The 17,558-nt window shown below is 30.4% G+C and overlaps 1 protein-coding gene across 2 annotated transcripts in view; it reads right to left on the bottom strand.

Moving 5' to 3' along the window:
- Positions 1-1,385: 1,385 nt before the first annotated feature.
- LOC142322688 (mitochondrial tRNA methylthiotransferase CDK5RAP1) overlaps positions 1,386-17,558 on the bottom strand; it is an 82,721-nt gene continuing 66,548 nt past the window's right edge. For both annotated transcript variants that reach the window (XM_075361776.1, XM_075361769.1), the window contains exons 7-9: positions 14,001-14,150; positions 7,809-7,949; positions 1,386-1,770 (exon numbers count right to left, since the gene is read on the bottom strand). In XM_075361776.1, coding sequence (XP_075217891.1) covers positions 1,651-1,770; positions 7,809-7,949; positions 14,001-14,150 — 411 coding nt within the window. In that variant the 3' untranslated portion in view covers positions 1,386-1,650. The remainder of the gene's footprint in view (positions 1,771-7,808; positions 7,950-14,000; positions 14,151-17,558) is intronic.

The following is a 17,558-nucleotide window of genomic DNA, read 5'->3' as shown; positions in this document are numbered from 1 at the left end:
GCCTAACTTCAGTATCATGGCATCACCACAAGAGAAAGCATTGTGAGTGTAAAAGTTTGCAGAAACATCAGCGACTAACATAAAGAAATTATATAGTCTATCATAGAAATTTCTTACTAACAAAAATAAATGTAAGTGTTGTGAACAGTTTTTGGAAATTAGAGGCATTTTGCAAGGATGTAAACCAACCACATAGATGAATAAATCACCTACTTCGTGAATCTCCTTTCAAATGTCCTATTTCATGATTCACAAAGTACGCCTAAAATAAGTACCAAAAACAAAAAGAATTCAACTGTCTTTCCAACAAAGTCCAAAACATTCAGTTTGTAGTGCAAGTTATCAACTAAACATTATAACTGTTATACATTTTAATTGTTGTACATTTGTTAACATTATTATTGTTCATGATTTTGTTTGCAAACGAATGAAACTTCAAGCTTACAAAGTGGTTAATGCATTAAATTACACCTAATAATAAGCCACAAAGAGTTTAATTTGTAACAACTGTGTTAAACTTCCTTTCTGCTGATGCAAACTACTTGTAGCAGATTTTCTTTTCTTATGAAGCAAGATATTTCATGATCATAGAGTTGTGAATCACCATAATTGTCCAGAATGGGGCTCAGAAAATTCACACAAACTGATAGAATTCATCTGCAACTGTCTGAAAGTGAATGTCATGTTTATAATGAATAATAAAATTCTGAGGCCATTTTTTTTTTATGAGCAGACTATTATAGTCATACTGTACTCAGACAAGTTAGAGAACTTTGTGTTCCTGCAGATCGAAAATATGGAGGGTTTAATTTTCCAACAGGATGGAGCCCCTCCATATCATGCAGAAGATATGTGGACTGCACACTCAATGACAACCTCTCAGAAGGCTGGATAATCAGAGAAACTTCAATCACTTAGCCACTGCGAAGACCTGATTTGATGCCAATGAAGTTCTTCTTTCGGGATTGTGTAAAAGAAAACCTATACAAAGAGAAAATCCAGCCATTTGATCATCTGCACCAAAGAATAACAGCAGCTGTAGAGGCGATTCCTACAGCCATGCTTGTCAGAATATGGAAGACAGACAACTGCAAGTCTGTAAATTGCACAATATTGAATAACATAAAGAGATAAAAAAAAACTTAACATTTTGGTGTTTTCATATAATAAAATATACACATGAGAAATTCTAAATGTTATAAAGTAATTTTAATTCACAAACCACACAGCTCTTTTCAGACACCAAGGTACACCAAGGTACACCAAGGAACTTGGCTCCTTATTCATTTAATATCAAAGTACAGGCCCTTAATTACACATAAAAGATGGCCGGAGAAAAGTTAAAAGGAAGGAAAGAAGGCCAGGTAAAGAAGGCAAATTATCACAACTTGGCAACAATTTTTTATTGATATTTTCTTCAATATGCATTAAATGGATTTCTTGTCATTAAATGACAATCTTATCCTTAATCAAAACTAAAGCAGTAATACTATGATTTACATTAAAACATAATAAAACAATATAATTAAAACTATATACATCCATTATAAGCTAAGTTTGCAGTGATTCAATCCCATTTGTTCATACAATTTTTTATTGAAATCTCTCTTTTGGTTAATTTAACAATATAATTAAAACTATATACATCCATTATAAGCTAAGTTTGCAGTGATTCAATCCCATTTGTTCACACAAATTTTTATTGAAATCTGGTATTGATGAATGATACAATGGTTCTCCTTTCAAAACTTGTGAACTAGAACCAGTTATCTGTAAACATACAATCAATATAATATCTTCTAAAGTTAAACTAATAATAAACAAAACTGGCCAAACTAAGTAAAGTAGAGCCAGTGAAGAAGAAAAATATAAAACATATGTTTTTGAAAATTATGTAATTTTATTATAACCTATTATTTAAGGATGCTTAGTAAAGTATAATTTTATCAGAAAGCTACCTCATATTTTTATAATAATAAATTAGAATTCAAAATTTCACTGACCTCAGTGAACTACACAGTATAGTCATACCTCGTTTAATGTTACCTAACAAAGTCCATAATTTACAATTTTTTTGGTTTTTTTTAAAATTTTATTTTATGGAAATGTTTCTAAAGGATAAATACGAGGGATTTTTTTCAAGGTTTGATCGGTCACAAAATTAAAAATTTTTTATTTGTAACAAGTACTTACATAGTTACGCTATTTCTCTATATAGTCGCCACTCCGATTTAGACATTTGTCGTATCATGGTTCCAACTTTCCAACACCCTTGTCATAGAATGGAGCCGCCTGTATTTTCAGTCATGTTTCTATGCTGGTCTGCAGCACTTGGTGAAATTCATGGAACGTAGCACGACCATCACTGCAGCCTCATACTGCGTGACTCTTCAACGTCTACAAAGGGCAATTCAGAATAAGCGGAGAGGAATGTTGTCATCTGGCATTGTCTTTCTTCATGACAATGCTCGGCTGCACACTGCAGCTGTAACAAAGAAGCTCCTCCTGCAGCGTTTTTGTTGGGAAGTGTTTGACCACCCATCATACAGCCTGGACTTGGCTCCATCCGATTTTCACCTCTTTGCTCACATGAAACACTGGCTAGAAGAACAACATTTTGGCACAGACAAAAGCTGCAGACCAGCGTAAAAACATGGCTGAAAACACAGGCGGCTCCGTTCTATGATGAGGGTATTGGAAAATTGGTACCATGCTTCGACAAATGTCTAAATCAGAGTGGCGACTATGTAGAGAAATAGTGTAACTATGTAAGTACTTGTTACAAATAAAAAATTTTTTATTTTCACTGTGATTTTAATTTCGTGACCGATCGAACCTTGAAAAAAAATCCCTCGTAAGATAAAACGCTCTAGACCAATGAACTTTACACAAACAAGCACATTATTCATTAGTTGAAAATATAAACTCAATGAACATAATTAAACATATTAAAATTTATTTAGAAACTAAAACTATTAATGTCACTCAAGAGTTGAAGATTAGAATCTTGTAAATAACAAAATCAAAAATCTGACAAGATGTTTGAGTGATGTATATAACAGTAAACTTTTTTTGTGAAAATGATCTAAATTTAGAAAGCAGTGTTATTGTAAAAATATCAATGTTATATGCAATAAGTCGGCACAAGCAATTATGAAATGAAAGAGAAAAGGTGTATAACTTTAGATTCATTCATATTTTCAAAAGTTGTATTTGTACAATTGTAATACTTAATCGTTTTACAATAAATAACATTTCTTCCTAAATATATAAAGAATTATTATGTAATTTTTGATGAAAATCTTTTTAATGTTGATGTTTTTAACATATCAAAAATTTATTGAATAAAAATTACTTTTCTTAAAGATTATATACATGCATATGTATATTTTACTTATTAAGAAACTTATCCCTATCCCGACCATAATATTTTTAACTATGATAATGAAATTGTTTAAGATGTGGGACATACCTTCTTCATTAAATGAAATATGACTGTATATAAATTAATAATTGATTGTATGATATGAGCAATTCATTATGTAATAAAATATGTTTTATGTAAAACTAAGATTTATTTCCTGTTTTTAAATATAACTACCCATTTGTCTGGTTTCACCTGGCTTGTGGTAAATAATATGCTAGTCATTAATATAACTAAAAAATTACAATATGAAAATGTATTAAACCCAAACTATAAATTGCTGAACACTAAATCATAACCTACGAAATACTTACTAAACACTGTGTATAAAAATAACAAATAATATAAACATATACTAACAGAACACAATCCAAACTGTAAAAAGTACTTACAACCACTACAAGTACTTCTAGTACCACCAAAATACAAGATAGGTGAAAATACTGGAAGAGCTTCATACAGTTTAAAATAGCAAAAGTAGTATGAAAAATTTTGGTTTTTATGTTGGTAACGTCATGATGTTATAATGTAGTTAAATCAAATGTTTCCTGTTTCACACCCAACACCAAAGCTGTTGGGTGTGAAATATGTCATGTATACCACAGTAAAAGAAATCAGCACTGAACAACACACAAATATCAAATTTTGTGTTTAGTTTAAAGAATCACAATAAGAGACATTAAGACTGCTTGAATAAGCACAAGCATATGAGAACTGGCAATGAAGAATGCAATGGTTTAAAATTGACAAAGTGTTTTAGTAATGGTCATAAAAGTGTTGGAAATTATATTTGTAATGAAGTAATGAAAGCCCTTATAACTAGATAAAGGAAAAAATATCAAGCATGTCAAAAATGTTGCTTAAAGTGATAAAAGTAAAACTGTCAAGAAAATAGTGTCAATAGTTGAATTACACTGATAAACATAATTTTTGTATCTTAACACGCAATACATGATTTTAGTCTGTTTTTTATGCTGAAAATGAATATGAAGTCAGAATCTTTCTATCGCCCAGCATTTTTGAAAAATTTTTAAATTATAATTAAAGGATTTTTTTTCAACGTATAGTTAGCATTTTAAGCTCCTATATTGTATTTTGTTAGCTCATTTTTTATTGTTAACTTTGTTAACATAATTTGTAAGCTATAAATAAACAATACTAGACAAAGAATTAATTACATCATAGTCACATATTAGGACATTACAACTAACACTGAAGAGTGAGCCTTCACAGACAAGATTAATCATGTTTGTGCAAGTCAAAACATATAGCTGAAAACACAGTAGTGTAGTTTGTATTAACCACTGGGTTTATAAATGAATTAATTCTTCAGTCTTATTGCTCTCTTAAGTTTGTAAACAATGCAGTGTCATAATGCGCCGAAATTGTGTAAATGATGTGGTTATCTTTTGTTATGTATATGGTGAGTTTACTGTAAAATCAAATAGAAAACATTACAACTTGAATTAAAAAAGCATATCATTTGCACTTTCAGTGTAAAATTGGTGATCAGAATAAGACATGGGCTCTTCATATAATATGCACTAATTGTTCTGTATATTTAAGAGGATGGCTGAAAGGTACTGGAAGGATTTGCCATTTGGTGTAACTATGGTTTGGCATGAACCAAAGGATCATGTAACCGATAGTTACTTTTGTTTAACAAGCGTGTCTGGAATTTCTAAAAAATCTAAACATACTGTAAAATATCATTCATTTCAATCTGCAATCAGGCCTGTGCCTCAGTGAAATTATTCCAGTTCCTCAGCCACCTGTGAATGTATGTTTCAAAAGCAGCGATGAAGAATCAGGCAGTACTGAAGAAAACAACAATGATTTTGATTTTATTTATCTTCCAATAAGCTACATCTATCACAAGGTGAATTAAATGACTTGATTAGGGATTTAAATTTATCAAAAGCTCAAGCTGAATCGTTCGGATCAAGACTGCAACGTTGGTATTTAATTTTTTTTTTAAATACAAAAATTTTGGGCTTTCGAAGCCGACAAAAAGAACTTTCTCAGTACGTTATTGATGAAACTAATTTGGTTTATTGCACAAATATTGATAAGTTTATGTTGCACTTTACAAGCTCATAAACCTGAGGACTGGCGCCTTTTCATATATTCGTCCAAGTATAGTTTAAAAGTGGTTCTACTACACAATGGTAACAAATACCCTTCGATACCAATCGCTTACGATATTAATTTGAAAGAGACATATGATATGATGAAAGACGTTCTTGGAAAAACATTATAAAAACATAGCTGGAACATATGAGGTGATTTGAAATTTATAGCTATTTTGTTAGGCATGCAGTTAGGCTATACTAAGTACACGTGTTTTCTTTGCGAACAAGACAGCCAGCTAGGGATAAACATTATGTTATCAGAGTGGAAGAAACCAGACAATTTATATCCAAATGGAAAAAATATTATTCACGAGCCCTTAGTTTAATTAACATTAAATATTTTTAAAAAATCAATGTTTTTTAAGGTTATATATATTTTTAATAACAGTTTTTGGCAAAAAAAAAGGATGAAAAACAGTTGGCATCCAGATAGCCAACAAAATAAATTGTGGTATGCTAACCAACAAGAACTCAATATTCTAACATTAAAATCACATATAATATTTCTATAATTCAAACCCTTTTTATAGTTTGCTAGCACTTGATATGAAGGGAAATGTGAAATTATAATTTATGACTGTGGAAATGTCTTCTTTTTTAACTTTTAAATCAGATAAAAGTTAGAGGATTACAATGACCTGACACAACAAAAATTATGAAAATTAGATCAAAAGGAAAATTAATATCTAATTTAGCAGTACAATCAGTTAACAAAAACAATGTGTTATACCAAGATGTTAAAATTAAATGCAATTATTAATACTTCATCAAGAAGAGGCAACATGGCTGACTCATTGCTAAAAAAATTATATTCTTTTTTATAAATAGTGTACACCAGAATTTTTGTAATTCATAAAATGAAATAAAAGCAAGCATGATATAAATAAAATTAGTTATTACCCAACAAAAGCACACTGTTCTTCAATTTCCTTTTTATCATTTGCATTTTACACCCATTGAGATGATTTGGCTTGATAAAAAAGGTTTTGTTTCTAAGAATTAATATGAGTATTTGAAATTAGTGAATGATAGAGTATACTCTTTATTGGAGAAGATTGCTTGTGAAGATCCAAGTGTGTTGGGGTGGAAGTAAATATGAGTAACATAGAATGCTTAGAAAGTATATTTTACTGCAAATAGTGACTGGGCAAATGCTTATCTAGTTTAACAGTAATAATAATAGTGGTTGGTATTCACTACCACTGTGCTATGTAATAGATTCAACTCTCTACCACAAAGCTTTCACAACTAGGTGATCATCACCACTGAAGGTGATCACTCCAAGCATCATGTCTCAGTATGCTGCCTCTACACAGATATAAATTTTGTATACTTTTCACAATATCGGGTTAAACTGAAATATTCATGTTGATTTCTCCACCTCCTTCTTCTTGTTGTTTGGATCAATTAAAGAAAAAAGAAAACCAGCCAACTTTTACAAATTTTAGATACTGATCTGAGACTGTACAAGACTACACTTCATTTACATTCATACATATCATCCTCAGAAGTATTACCTTACAGTGATTTCAGAGGCTAATCAGTAAACAGTAAAAGTAATATTAATACCACATCAGATTTAACAAGACGGTGCTGATTATGCAAAGAAAAACAAATTAATAAGATATTAACAACAATACTAATAAAAAAAATCAAAATTACATTTTAAAATACCGTTAAAAAATTCTCGACAGTGTTCTGGGACCCAAATGCGTGTATATGGCTGACTACCTGAAACACTGTAAATTCGATATGATATATATATATACATTAAAACACCTTAGGAGAGATGTATAGTGTTAAACAATCTATGAAGCCATTAATTCTGCAACACGATAATGCTCCACATCACGTGCATCCATCAAGGCTCTAGTGAAGTTTAAATATGAACTTATTCCATACCCTCCACACTCAACAGATTTGGCACCCTGTTATCATCATTTCTTTGTACAACTATTGATGGATACTAAGTGTAGTCATTTCACCACTGATGATGAACCTCACTACCGATGTAGTGAGGTCATGGAAAAATGTGTATTTGTAAACGATGACTACATGGAAAAATAAATAAGCTTTTGTTACAAATAAAATTGTCCTTTTATGCCATATATGTTTCATTTGAATACTCTTTTCATTTGCAAGTTATGAGTGACTGTATATTATATTTCAGTCACCCCTTGAATGTAAAACAAACCAGACATTAGTAAGCTAAGGACACTGAAATAGTTAGATAAAAAAAAAAAACCGCTTACTTTCACAGAAACATAATCTCCAGGTTTTATAACAGATGTAGTTTTACTTTGAAATTCTACTGGAATGTCTATGCTTGGAAATATTACTTTCACATTTCCATCATTACGCCCAGCTAAGAATTTATCAGATCGTTTGCTTCTCTGAAAGAAAAATTTTGAAAATTATACATATGTTACAACTCATTACTACTGATTGTAGTAATGATACAAAACAAAGAATTATTTAATTCCCTAACTGTTTTTAACCACCAACCGTAATGAAGCGAAAAATGGGGGTTATGTTTGTGATTTTCTCTATACCTACTGCAGCTATCGAATTGGGCCTTTAACAGAATTATTTGTCATATTTCCTCATAGGGTTTTGAGCCATAAATGTCATGAATTTTTTAATTTTATTTTTCAATATTCTTTGTAATTTTTACTTCATTTTTTAACACCAGGGTTATTTTTAATTTTATACTCGTTATCTGCATATTATGTTCACATAAACTACATTGCAAATTTGATCTCATTTTCTATTTCTGCTGTATGAACTACTGACACATACTGTGCATAATATCAGCAAGTATGACGCTAGCCAGTAGATGTCAGGGGAACTTGCAGTTCACCTACACACCTGTACACACATTCTCACCAAACCAGCTGATCGCATAACATACCCATTACAGTGGTGCTGCAGCCCTACCACTTGCAGGCAGCTTTAAAACAGCACATGGCAATGCAAAAGCATTCATTGTTCAACCAAAAGAAGAATAAGAAGAAGAAAAAACCTCCTGACTGGTCCAATGCAGTGGGGGATCTCTTAGAGGATGCCAACATCCCTGCTGGAGCAGCTGGTCTGGCTGGCCCAGCATAAAGCCTGCTAGTACCAGGAGGCATGGCGGTGAAGAAGGGGCTAGACAAGCATCTCTCTGTGAGAACCACCTTGGCTGCACCTGCAGAAGGTGGGTTGGTCCACCTGCAGACCTGACATTGTGGGCCACCACTCTAGTGAATGCTGTATTGAGGAACCAACTGCCTGTGAAGCTCAGTCTAGTTTCAATCGATGAGCCACAACTCCCAATTACTACTGTCAAGCTGAGCCTACTTTGCCAGACACCAGACTAAACAGCCCTTCTCAGGACTACCTCTTCCAACACAAAATGACTCTTTTCAGGGCCACGACTACAAAATACCAAACAGCCCTTTTCAGGGCTATTGCAAGGTTCTAAGATGCCACTTGTCATCAAAACAATTACTCACAATATCTAAAATTGGTAATTTAGCATTTATGGTACTATATTAAAGTATGTCAACTAAATGATTTTCCCTTTCAGCCCCAAAACTTGCTTGTACAAACATGTTTTATGTCAATTTGTAAAAATGGGTAATACATATATTACCCATTTTGCTGAATACAATCTTAGATTAATTTGAGATTAAATAAATTCTTTTCAAAAGACAAAGAACAAATAACTATTGAATATATATGTTCCATTAATAGAATCTCACCTTATCAATTTTGCATGTTTCCAGCATAGATAATGATAGTAAAAATTTGTTTGAAGATAAAAATGTTTAAAGTTTAATGTTTACATTTGAAACTAAATATTGAATGCAACACAGTTCCTGATGAAAACACTTATACAATCCATAAACAGGCAACTAATCTTAATAATTTGATACTTAAAAAAAGTTTCATCTGTTTTCTATAAAATAAGACAAATTAAACCATCAATCTCTCTGGTAGAGTGGTAGTATATCGACCTTTCATTCAGAGACCCTGGGTTCAAATCCCAGTCAGACATGACATTTTTTCATGAGCTTCAAAATTTCCATTTCATATTTCTATGGCACAAGCTTTGAATTTATGCTTGAATTAACCGCAACAAAAAAAAGGCAAAGCATGAATTTAGTTATTTATATATTTACTTTTTTATAAAACAACTTCATATAATAAAATCTATTAATAATTAGAGATAATTAATTAATGTTTAATTAATAAATGTTTATTGGTGTTTATTACTCTCCAACAATGCAAAAAATTATGAAATTTATTACAAATATGGTGAACATTTTGCGGAGACAGTACATAAAGTTCATAGTGGTTTTGGTTGTAATGAAGCACAGTCTCATACAGCAAATTGTAAAATTAATCGCTAAATTTGAGAAAAATGGCTGAGTTACAGATATGAAGATGTAAATCTATCGGTTAGTGCCAGGTCAGATGAAAACATTACTATTGTTGCTAAAAATATTGCTGAAAATGCAGGTTTCTCAGTTCCAAGATGTTCACAAAAATGAACCATCTCAAAGACTAACATTCTTAAGGAATAACATTCAGAACATAAAAACTAAGGTAACCATTTATCAGATATTGTATAACACATTTTATCATAAATTTTGCACTTGATGGAAATGAAGATAAGAACTTTTTTTGTTAATTTAAAAAGCAAATCTTAATGAAAAACCTTTTATTTACTTTCTATGAGAGTAAAGATGATCAATGCATGGCAAATCACTAAGCTGAACAAAGTGAAAAAGAATTATTGTAGAGCTGAATATTAAGAGCATTCGGTGAATTTGGTGTGGTAACTACATATTCTAATTTGTGAAAACAGCAAAATTAAACCACTTTATACTTTGCTTTTCTTTCCTACTAAGCCTAGCTGAGATGCTTTCTTAAAATGACAGTGTAACCTTTGGGCATGGCTTGTGTCAGGTTATTTACAACTGCTTAGTTATGAGACCTAACAGAAAAATGGAAGGATATACATTAAAAGCATTTTTTCTGAACAGTGGTATCAATTTTTTAATTATATTCTCTAGTTATCTAGAAATATTTTCTTACAATTGTTCTGGAATTTTTGTTCAAGTAGCCTTGATGATAAAATAAAAAATTAGGATTTTATATCTTCTCAGCACAAGTCAAAGAATGAAAGTACTATAACCCATCAAGATTTAAGAAGAAAGTCCACAAGCACAATTTAAACTAGTAACCTATCACATTACACTTTATGTAGCTTTAAATAGTCTTCTATAGTACAGAATATTTGCTATAGCAGTAGCAAATAAATAAAAAGAATTCGCTTGGGCCTACGTGTGTGGCAGACTGTTCCTCATAAGATTAATGCTGTTAATTATCAGTGAGAATGAGAATTTGCATGGCTAAACGTCTTGTGAATTTATTTTAGTAACAGTGTGAGCCCTTCACAGAAAACTTGGGTCTCTGAATCTGCATGGCGAACATAAACTGCACTACACAGTCATTGTGCAGTGCAGTAATGTGCTGAAATAATTCCAAGTTTAAAAGTTGAGAAATTTATCAATTTGAAATACACAGTAATACTGAATGAAATAGCAATGGAATGTTTTCAAATGCTCACTGAAGCTTATCAGGAGGAGGATTTGCAGTAGACAACTCAACTTTAAATTGATTTTTTACTTTTCATTTCATTATACCTTTCATTCTATCAACATTAGTAATAATACACCCAAACAATTTAGACATAAATATAGAACAAAAACACAAATAAAATACATAAATATAGAGCATACTATAAATATATATGTACTATAGACTGCTTGTCTCATACAAGGGTGTTTGAGTAATATGAAAATGTCAGAACACCAGAACATTTTTTATGTTCTGGTGTTCATAAAACATAAAAAAACATATAGTTTTTTATGTTTGTATTACAAAGAATGTTAAATTACAAATAAATGTGTAAAATTTATTATCAAAACTGTTAGGGAATTTGATTCTGAGAAAATTGCACAATAAAAAAAATACAAGTTCAAGAAATTTGATTTTATTACCAACACTTACCGTATGAAAACAAAGGGATTACAAATACAAAGCATGTTTGCTTTCTTACAAAGTGCAATGACACAAAAAAACAGTGCTATATTAAAGATAAAAATAAATTTCAAAAAGCAATTAAATAAAAAAAACAAATACTAATGTTATTCAGACAATTTGCATATTTTTCTTGAATTCACTGTCAAATTGAAAATTTGAGAAAATTATGATTTTGTAAATTTGTTAACAGAAATCAGCTGGCCAACAATGCATTTTATGCCATGTCATCAGTGCATTGCATGTTCTATATTACTGCTATGAATTGTTGCCAGTACAGTCAGGTTAATTAAGTGTGTGTGTTTGTTTTAATTTGTTTAACTGGTTTTAAGTGCAACAATACCTTTGTTATTTACAACTGAGGAATACATAAACATGGTATTTACCTTGGGGGAATGTGGTGGAAATGCAACTGCTGCTGCCACTGCTGCAGAATATCAAAGATGTTTTCCTAACTGCAGAGTTCCAAATCCTAAAAGAATTAATGAAATACTCCATATGTTACAAGCAATGGGTAGACTTCCCAGCATTAGTTCTACCATGACCAATCTGACCATAATGATGCCAATATTGATGAAACCATTATCGAGGCTACTTAACACAGTTTGGGTATTGGTACACGATGCCTTTCCCAATGTTTTAGATTTTACCCGTTGATGGTGTGGAGGAAATTTTGTAACAAGCTGTAAACTTACCATAATTAATGAATACAAAACCAAGAGATTCTCCTCTTTATTGCATTATTATAAATGATTGAATATGAACCACCAATTGTACAGGTTCATTTTATTTACTGATGAGGCTCAGCTTACTTGGGATGGCACCAATAACCTTCACAATGAACACACTTGAGCAGAATTCAATCCACTCACAACAGTAGAATGTAATTTCCAACACTGATTTAGCATCGAAGTGTGGTGTGGTTTAGTTTACGACCAGCTAACTGAATCATTTATTCTTCCAGAATGTCTAAATTCTGACATTTACTGGAAATTCCTTAAGGAACAATTGCCACTGCTATTACATGTTCTGCTAGCATCAAAATACCACTTGTACTTTCAGCACGATGGTACACCTCCCCCACTTCTTACATACCATATAAGCATGCATAAATGAGCAATTTCCAGAGCACTGGATTGACCCAGCAGGCCACATTCTCCATCACCCAGATCACCTGATCTAACACTATTAGACTTTTGTGGGGTTACATACATGTGAAGAGTTGACTGCTTGTATTACAGATGCCACTGCACAAATTAAGAAAAGTTGTGCAGAATTACAAAGAGCAATGTTAGCAACCCGAAAGTGTGCAGCCAAATGTACTTAAGTAAAGGACAGATTTTTGAAAATTTACTGTAAACTTCATTTTCTGTAATTAATAACATTTAAATCTAAAAGCATACAAAAGTATCCAAAATCAGATATAAATGTCGAAATCTGACAACCAGTCCAGAGCACTCTGAGTCACCTGATGCAGAATCCCCAGATCACCGTCAAATGCTCGAAGTGGGCACTCCATAACAACATGTTCTATTGTCTACTCCTCCGCTCTGCAACCGAAGTCAGCAGATGGGCGGAGAACCCACCTCTTAAAGGTATAACCACACCTCCATTGATCCATCCTAATTCAGTTCAGCCTCGACCAAGTTTGGTGTGATAGTTAGAATCCCTCAAGTTCTTTGTTGGATCTTGAACCAGGTGAGCATTGTTGGGTGGATATTCATTCCAGCATTGTTGCCAGTTTTCATATGCAAGTGTTAGTAATAAAATCAAATTCCTTAAACTCGTGTTTATTATTTTTTTTATTGGGCTATTTTACATTAACTTTATCAGAATTAAATTCTCTTCAAGTTTTGACAATAAACTCCACACATTTATTAGTCATTTAACAAAGGTTTTGTATTAAGCATAAAAAAACATGTTTTAGACAAATTTTTCTGTTTTACTTTGGATATTATGGAAACTACTGGATTCTGGAATGTTTTATCTCAATTCCTAGAATTTCATTATTGTTTTAATTTACTCTTTGCCCAGGAATTAGGATGAAATCTTTCGCTAGTTATAACTCTGTAACGGAGCATTTCCAGACCCGTTTATATGAACCTTTTCATTATTTTCATTAGTAGAATAAGCTCAGAAAACACTATGTGAATCACCCTAAATAAATAAATATTATTTATCTAGGTGATAGTAGCAGTTTTCTACTATCAGGAACTTTAAATATGAGTATTAATAACAGTTGTGAAATGTATCACTCCTTTAATATGGAGAACAACTCTATTTTTAGTCTTTATTTAATAAGTATTTTTACAATCACTTCATCTGATTGCTCAAAATAAATGTATCATAGTTACCCCTTCAACTAAAACAAGCTGCACTTTTCCATGAAATGTTTCATTCTTTTCAGCAACCACTTCCCGGAAAGCCTGATTCATTTCACTAAGTCTGCGTAATTTTATTTCTGAAGGAACATCATCCTTATATCGTCTGTGAGCAGTTGTTTTCTAAATAAAAAAATTAATTTTCATTTAAATTTAAAATTAAAATTAATTTTAAAACAATTACAATTTAATTTAAATTAAATTTTCATTAAAATTAATTTTAAAAGAATTACAATTTAATTTAAATTAAATTTTCATTAAATACTTTAAATCATATCAAATATTTTAAAAATCAAAACCTTCATAACTTAAATGACATAGTATTAATTTAACGTTATCTCAATTTTATAAGAAAATTTCACTTCAGATCAGCAGCAACTTAACTAAGCTGCTCTAAGTCAAATCTAAAAAGCTGTGTTTGGTGGCAATTGAGCTTTACAATTACAATTTTCTTAGAACCTTGAAAGGTTCTAAGAGTTTTTTATTCAAAAATCATACGAAATCATCAAATTATTTCCTTAACTTAGTTGGAAAAATTTCAGTATAAGTTTACTTTGGAGTAGAATCAGAATGAAATTTTTCGCAAGCTGTAACTTGAAAACAGAATTGTCAAATCCATGTTTACATTAACTTTTTTCTTATTTTCACTTTTTTGATATATACTGAAATCCTTTCCCATTTCTTTATGAAAAACTTTCTATAGAAATCCTGTGTAGGAGGAAAAATCTTCTAATGAAGAGTAGCAAGAAGAAGAAAAAAATTATGATTTTAAAAGTCTTAAATACAGTTATGTAAATAAATAGATCTCTGATAGATTCAAAAAAAAAAACATAAAAGAGTATTTTGTTGGTAATACTGTTACAATAAAGAAAGGCTTGAACACAACATTCTGTAAAATATATTAAATCACAAATGTTCTCTCAATTTCACTGTAGGTATTCTTTTTATCCCTTTGAGTTACAATAAAATTAAAAATTGTTTCAAACCAATAAAAATCTGTTGAATTATTGTAATTATGACATTATAATATCAACCCAGCATAACTATCTAAACAGTTCTTAAACATTTTCTGGTCAAATGGGCTAGAATATGTAGCAGGCTAATAATATTACAAAAAAAAAATTTCTTGACATGGAAATTTGAGTATTGAGTACTCATTAAATCTTATGAAAGTAAAAAGAAAAAAATACCTGAAGAAATATACTTAATAGAAATGTAGAAATAATGCTTTTCAAAATAAATAAATACAGGTATAAATGTTATAAATATACAAAGTATTAGTTTTAACTCAAATCAGATATAAAATTTAAAAAAAAAACTTATATTAAGTTATAGTACATTACAGTAGACAACAGAAAATGTAAGTTATATTAATTTCTCAGTTGATGCTACATTTTTTCTATTATTATGAAATTTCAATGATGTAAAAATAAAACTAATAAATAGTATTCAATAAGAATAACAAAATAATATATAAAATAAAAATGAACAATTAAACTTAACTCCTAATAGTTAAAGAATAAGTAAATAAAAACTCACATCTGACTAAAAGAATCATTTTGTACTGAATATTAAAAGATTCATACAGAAAAACTAAACAAAAATCATAAACACAATGCAATAAAATAAAAATTTGATTGCAAGTGTAATATTGTAAAAACAAAAGCATTCCAAAAACTGTTCCTCCCCTTCAGAGCTGACAGAAAAAATTACTTGAGAATGTAATACTGTGGGCATACCATCAAGAATTCATTCACCTGAATGAAGAGATATGAATGCCAGTCACGAATAATTTAGTTTCAGGTAAAAGAATAGTCAGGGAAAACAATTTTAACCTACTGATTAATTTTAGAAGACAGATTGAAGATAAGCAAGGCTATGTTTATGCCATTTGTGATTCTTTAAAAAAGAATTTCATCATATAGAATAGAATAGAATTTTTAAGATTTTATGAAAACCAAGATTGATTCAAAAATGATTTATAATGATACACAAATCAATCAGCTTTAACAACAATAGAGAATGAAAAAACACAAGCTGCAATACAAAAATGTGCTAGACAAAGATGAAACCTACCTCTTTCATTTAATGTTTTATGTAGAACCAATAAAGGAAATTATACAAGAAAATGTGAAAGTGAAATAACAGTCCAGGTACAAAAAAAAAGTTAAAATTCAGTAATGATTTTTTTAAAAAAAGAAATGAGTTAGTTATAAGAAATGAATTGTAAGAATTCATTACTAAAGGAGGTGTTCAATTTGAAAACGAATAAAAGGAAAACAGAAGTTGAAGTCTGACAGAAGGATATTCGGGCATTTATTAAAAGATAGGTAATTACAATAAATCAAAAGTTACAGGAATTTGTTATTTAAATAGAAAAGTTACAAGGAATGAACAAAGCATGAAGATATCAAAAGTAGCTATAGATTTGTACAAGCCAAAATAATTTTATCCAGAAGAGAAATCTGTTTTCTGCTATTGCACATTTAGGAATGAGAGAGAGACATTTTTAGAAATATGTCTATAGAGTGTGGGGATTTATGATGACTAAGATGAGTGATAAAGAACCTAGAAAAACAAAAATAGAGCTTTGAAAATACTTAGGTATGACGTAAGTTGGTGGATAGAGTAAAAAACTTATGTTTTAAGACAAAGAAGAAGTGAGAGGTTTGTGGCAGAATGAAGTAAAAAGAAAGATCAAACCCATAGGGCAAATATTTAGGGATGCAGGATTATTAAAAAAAAAAACAATAGGTACAAGTAACCAAACAAAATGGATATTATAAAGTACATGAAAGTGCTTTGTACAGTGTTATATTTAAGTGTGGGAACAGCTTTTTATACTACATATCTGAGAGGAATTTGGAGGCAGAAAGAAATGGGGTTACATGTAGTTAAAAAATATCTCCATTATGGTGGGTTTTTAATTCTTGACTGCCATCTTGGATCACCATTTTGAATCAAAATTAATTTTTTTAAATAGAAAGGTAAATGATATATGACACATGATTTCAGTTTAAAATTTTATAAGAAAAACAATTGTGAAACCCATTTTTCTGTTAATACCTTTGTTATTGAATTACTAGCATTCAAAGTTGCAATGACGAAAAAATTGTGTAACGGTAAAACAAACTGCATGAACAATTTTATTGTATTTTACAATCATAACACATACAATAACGAACTTGTATAGTATGGATATAAGTGCTATAGTATGGATTATAATAAACAATAACTAATAATTAACAACACAACAACAAATTAAATGATATCAACTGAAATTATTTTCCAATTAAAAATTAATTTCCAGTGTAATACCAGGTTTTTATTGGTTTTTCTGGGCGAAAAACACTTTAGCGTTATCATTGCCCGAACACAATTTGTTTTAAAAACTATGTCAAAAAAAAACAAAATTCACAATTAAAAATTTAAAAGAAACGCCCAGAAAACAAAACATGTAATATATAAACAAAAAACAATAGTATAAAAAAAAAATTAAAACAAAATGAAAACTTAAAGAAGAAATTAAAA

Source organism: Lycorma delicatula, chromosome 1 (genome assembly GCF_047948215.1).
Source record: "Lycorma delicatula isolate Av1 chromosome 1, ASM4794821v1, whole genome shotgun sequence".
Classification (NCBI taxonomy): Eukaryota; Metazoa; Arthropoda; class Insecta; order Hemiptera; family Fulgoridae; genus Lycorma; species Lycorma delicatula.
Note: the sequence above shows the minus strand (reverse complement) of the source record. Positions and strands in the feature narration are given on the sequence as shown.